General features: G+C 56.8%; 1 protein-coding gene across 1 annotated transcript; it reads left to right on the plus strand.

The window, feature by feature from the left end:
• The first annotated feature begins 661 nt into the window (after positions 1 to 661).
• cmtr2 (cap methyltransferase 2) lies at positions 662 to 4,347 on the plus strand. The gene is made up of 3 exons (XM_056607092.1): positions 662 to 788; positions 1,803 to 3,075; positions 3,319 to 4,347. Exons 2-3 carry the CDS (start codon positions 1,810 to 1,812, stop codon positions 4,345 to 4,347), a joined length of 2,295 nt encoding a protein of 764 aa, XP_056463067.1. The 5' UTR covers positions 662 to 788; positions 1,803 to 1,809.
• Positions 4,348 to 4,902: the final 555 nt, after the last annotated feature.

Here is a 4,902-nt window from a genome sequence, read left to right on the forward strand (position 1 = left end):
CGTTAAGCATTTCCTGGTGCATAATGTGACGCTTCAGAACCTAAAATCCCGTTTCTCCCCGTTGATACGACAACACATAACCGGCGTTTTCAGAAATCTCCACTTTGGCCGGAGTTTTTAGAAATGATCGTTTTCTGTGATAAGACAGGGCCTCGGACAGGGGGTGTTGCAGCACCCTCAAAACCCCTACTTCCCGCGGTACTGGGTGCAATTTACAGCTGAATGTAGTGCCATGTTGTTAAACGAAAACCTACGCTAGCCTGGCTCGCTCTCGCGCATCTCTGTTCGCGCTCGTGCATGATTGCGCGTCCACGTACTTGGAATGGGTGGAGTCAGAGTCAGCGTTGAAGGAGAGGGGGTAGGACCATTTGAGTTATGTATTTTCAAAATCTGCTGGCGTTTCGCAAATCGCGTACCCAACCTTTAAGTATGTAAATGTAGAATAGGAACGAATAACAGAATCCCAATAATTAAGTAGGCCTACATCTCAGAAATTATGCCCAGCCTTTTGAGAATACAATGATTCTGAATCTGAAATAAAGACGAAATTGGTAGCGTTCTCCTTTAAGCTTCATAGCAGCTTCTAAGAAGCGCATGCGTATTCCGGGTGCGTTGGCATTTATTTCCGCCCTCCCTGCCGGCTTCTTCCGGGCCGCCAGAGGCGGTGCAGGCAGTGAAAACGTCATCCCAGCGGAAGCGTAGGTCCAGCGTGTATAGTCACGTGTGACCGACCCTTACTATAATTGACGTGATTCACATTCATGTTTACCTTTTAATCCTCGCTACGGGTAAGTTAACCGAACAGGTAGACATCCGGCCCCGCGGGGAGGGTGGTAGTGGACACCCGGCCCAGGAGAGGAGCTTTGACAGCGCTGATAAACTGTTTACATATCCTCCTAACATATCCTAACATATCCTGGGCTCATTCCCCTTGGCAACAACAGAAGACAGTTATGGACCCAAGTCTTAAAAAATGCCGATTCGAGTCGTGATCATTTAAATCCTCTCTTTAGTAGATCGGCTCCAGCAGCCTTCCAGTTAACATTAGGTGTAGCCATCATACTCTTGTTGTTCCATTCAAAAGTTGTTCATTTGGACGTTGAGTTTCCAAAAAGCATTTATTCAGTGCATGAGGATGCGGTATTGTTTCAGAAGTAGTGAGATCTTTCGTTTCTGTAGTAGATAATGTGTGACGTCACTAGAGGAGGTTTTATGTCTATCTCTTATTGGAAAGATAAAGATATTATTGGAACATCTATAAGTGCACTACAAGACTACTCTGAAATCTCAGGAAGGACATTTCCAATTTTCATTACAATCTCAACCCTCTGACCTCCATTTAGATAATTTTTTATAACCCTAAACTACGCTTTATGTAGACCCAAATCAAACTACCAGCCCTGCTCCCTACAACTCTCACTCCTGGTTCCTCCATCCTGTGTCTGCATCTACTCAACTCTCACGAGACTTCCCTCTGAGCGAGACTCCCCCATGAGACTTGGTTAGACATGATGTGGGCTTGTTTTGGAAGCATTTAATGATTAGGCGTTTTTACGTTGTTGTATTTGGTACTGCCAGAACCAATGGAGCTGTCCTGCTAGAAGTTCTAGACTTTAGTTTAGAAACACTGTATCTACATGGAGGCCTTCTGGCAGTAATGTTGTTTGGACATCAAACGATGTATCCCAAAGAAGGCTTCAGGGTTTAAGAAAGAGTTTCCCGAGAACACGGTTACTAAATGCCTGTTGCCCTTCCGCTGTCATTACTATTTACGTTGTTTCATCCCCTCTCTCTCCTCTGAGGAGGAGGATGGGCAGAGCTCATGGATCGAGGAAAAAAGCCGGCCGGCCGCCGCAGTCCAACATGGCCGTGGACCCTGACACGGCGACCCTTGACCCTGACATTGCGACGGAGGTGGAGGAGCTCTTCAGCAAGCGGAGAACGTTCACCAAACCGTCCAGCGAGGAGTGGCTGCTCCCCGACCCCAACGAGGTCCTCACCCACCCCCAGCAGCAGCACCCCGAGCTGCAGGCGCTGAAGGCGTCCCTGAACGCGGTGAAGAGCCGGCTCAGTGACCAGGACCTCTCCAAGTGGCAGTGGCACACCGGCTCCACCAACCGGGCGGGGAAGGTCATCGCCGCCTTGCGATCGGCAGCCAACGCAGAGATCTGCACGCAGGCCTGGTGTAAGTTCTACGAGATCCTGGGGACCTTCCCGCTGCTCCCCGAGGCGGCGGTGGCGGCAGGGGCGCTGAACACGGTCCACCTCTGCGAGGCGCCCGGCGCCTTCGTCTCGGCGCTAAACCACTACACCCAGACCAGCGAGGCCACCCGCTACTGGGACTGGGCCTGGGCGGCCAGCACGCTCAACCCCTACCACGAGGGCAACGGCGGCCACGCCACGGTGGCCGACGACCGGCTCATCGCCAACACTCTACCCTGGTGGTCGTTCGGCTCGGACAACACGGGCGACCTCACCAGCCTGAAGAACCTGCTGCAGCTGCAGGGCTTCGTGGCCCACATGCCGCGGGTGGACCTGGTGACGGCGGACGGCAGCTTTGACTGCCTGGAGGCCCCCGACGAGCAGGAGGCGCTGGTGGCGTCGCTGGTCCTCTGCGAGGCGGTGGCCGGTCTGCTGCTGCTCAGCAGCGGGGGCGCGCTGGTGCTCAAGATGTTCACGCTGTACGAGCACTCGTCCGTGTGCCTGCTCTACCTGCTCAACTGCTGCTTCAGCTCCGTCAGCGTCTTCAAGCCCGCCACCAGCAAGGCGGGGAACTCGGAGGTGTACGTGGTGGGGCGGGGCCACTACGGCAAGGATGCGGCCCGGCCGCTGGTGGCGAAGCTGCTCCGGAGCTACGGGCCGGGCATGGCGGACGGGCCGGCGCTTTTCCCCGCGGCGGTGATCCCGGCGTCGTACCTGCGGCAGCACCTGGAGGTGTGCTCCTACTTTCACGAGCGGCAGGTGGCCACCATCACGGAGAACCTCAGCCTGTTCCCCTTGATGAGCGCCGAGCAGAGGGGGCGTCTGGAGCGCCTCAGGGACCTCACGGCCCAGCAGTACCTGCTCCGCTTCAGGGTAGGCTCTTCTCTCGCTATGCACACACCGTTCGGACCGGCTGGGCCACGACTAACACCGAGGAGGTTTGAAAGATCCTGCAAGTCATCATTATCCTCTTCAGTATAATCATAGAATATAATAATTATAATATGGTAATCATTCAATAGATGGATGTGGTCAATAGATCCCCCACCACTGTTTGTTGCTATTGGTTACACTACAGACCCTAAAGCTGCGCCTGTCCTGTCTGTGTTTCTGAAGGTGAGCTTCCTGCCACGCGGCCGCTGGCTCTCCCGCGGCGCCGTAAGCCCCGCCTTCCTCAGTGTGGCGGGGGGGGGGCGGCCGGCGGGACTCAAGCGCCACATGGGCTCCTTCAACGCGCGGCGGGAGCTGCGGGGCCTGAGCTGGTGGCAGCGCCTGGAGCGTGGTCGCCACGGCGACTGGGTGAGGCCCCACTGCGACGAGGAGGGGGGCGACGTGCTGGAGGGGCCGGCGGACTGCGCCCCCATTTCCTGGTTCACTGTCGCGGGGGCGGCGCTCTCGGAGGTGAGGAACTCCCCGTTCTGCCAGGGGGGGCTGCTGGGCCAGCTGAATGAGGCGCTGGGGGGGGCCGCGCCCTCCGCCTGGGACCGCCTCCCCCCCTGCGGCGCCTGCCAGGCGGGCCCCGCCGCCGCCGCGCTGGGCCAGGTGGCCCCGCCCGGTGACGGGGGCGGGGCCCGGACGCGTTGCCTGGTGGTGGGCGACCGGGTGGTGTGGGCAGCGGCCGGGGGCCAGAGCCCCGCCCTCACGCTGTCGTTCTCCGAGGAGCCGGCCTTCCCAGAGGGGGGGCTGCTGGTGCTGCACGACGGTGAGCCGGGGTACCAGAGGGCGCTGCTGGGGGTCCTGCTGGGGGCCCTGGGGGGGCTGGGCCCCGGCGACGCCCTGCTGCTGCCCCTGCTGGCGGCCGCCACGCGGCTCATGGCTGGCCTCGTCTTCTGCCTCCGCGCCGCCTTCCGCTCGGTCGCCTTCCGCTGCCCCTCCCCGGGGGGCCGGGTGGGGGCGCTGCTGCTCTGCTCCGGGTTCTGCCCCGAAGCCGCCGCCCCCCTCCTGTCCCCGCTGGCGGACCTCCGGGACCACATGGAGCGACTGGCCGAGGGCGCGGACCAGTCCTCGGAGGCCCCGCAGCAGGTGCTGCAGTTCGTCCCTATGGAGGAGCTCCTGGGGGGGGGGCTGACGGAGTTCCTCTCCGCCCTGAACTCGTCCGTCGTCCGGCAGAAGCTGCACCTCCTCCTGCAGAGGCCCGGGCCCTGAGGGGGGGGGAGGGGGGGGGGGAGAGACCAGGGGAGACCGGGGGAGACCAGGGAACGGTGAAGGTCCCTGCACGGAGGATGGTTTGGTTCATGTTTGATCCTATGCAAACATTTCTAATATTTAGGTAGAAATGTATCCATTCAGTTATTAAAGGTAAACGGGCCATCACATATCCGTTCCGCTTAAAATACAATCAAAGACCCCTGGCCTTTTAAGTTTTTTATCAATATTCAAAAGGTGTGTTTCACCTTTATGCTGATATGCATCTGGGTTTGATTGTTTGAGTTTATATGAGTAGAATATTAATTAATTGCACAACTATTCAGCATCTGCGTTCCTGTATCATGCTATTTCTTACTTATTCTAAAAAAGGAAATATTTTTTATTTTAACAAAACGAATAAACTATTCCTCTAACACTGCATCCTTGTTTATTTATATAATTGCATATTCCTGTTTTTTACAAAATTACATATTTGGGTGCATATGAATTGTTTGCACCGATGTGTGTTCATATTCAAATGAGACTAAAGACTGGAGCGAGTCACGTGTGTGC

Source organism: Gadus chalcogrammus, chromosome 14 (genome assembly GCF_026213295.1).
Source record: "Gadus chalcogrammus isolate NIFS_2021 chromosome 14, NIFS_Gcha_1.0, whole genome shotgun sequence".
In the NCBI taxonomy this organism is placed as follows: Eukaryota; Metazoa; Chordata; class Actinopteri; order Gadiformes; family Gadidae; genus Gadus; species Gadus chalcogrammus.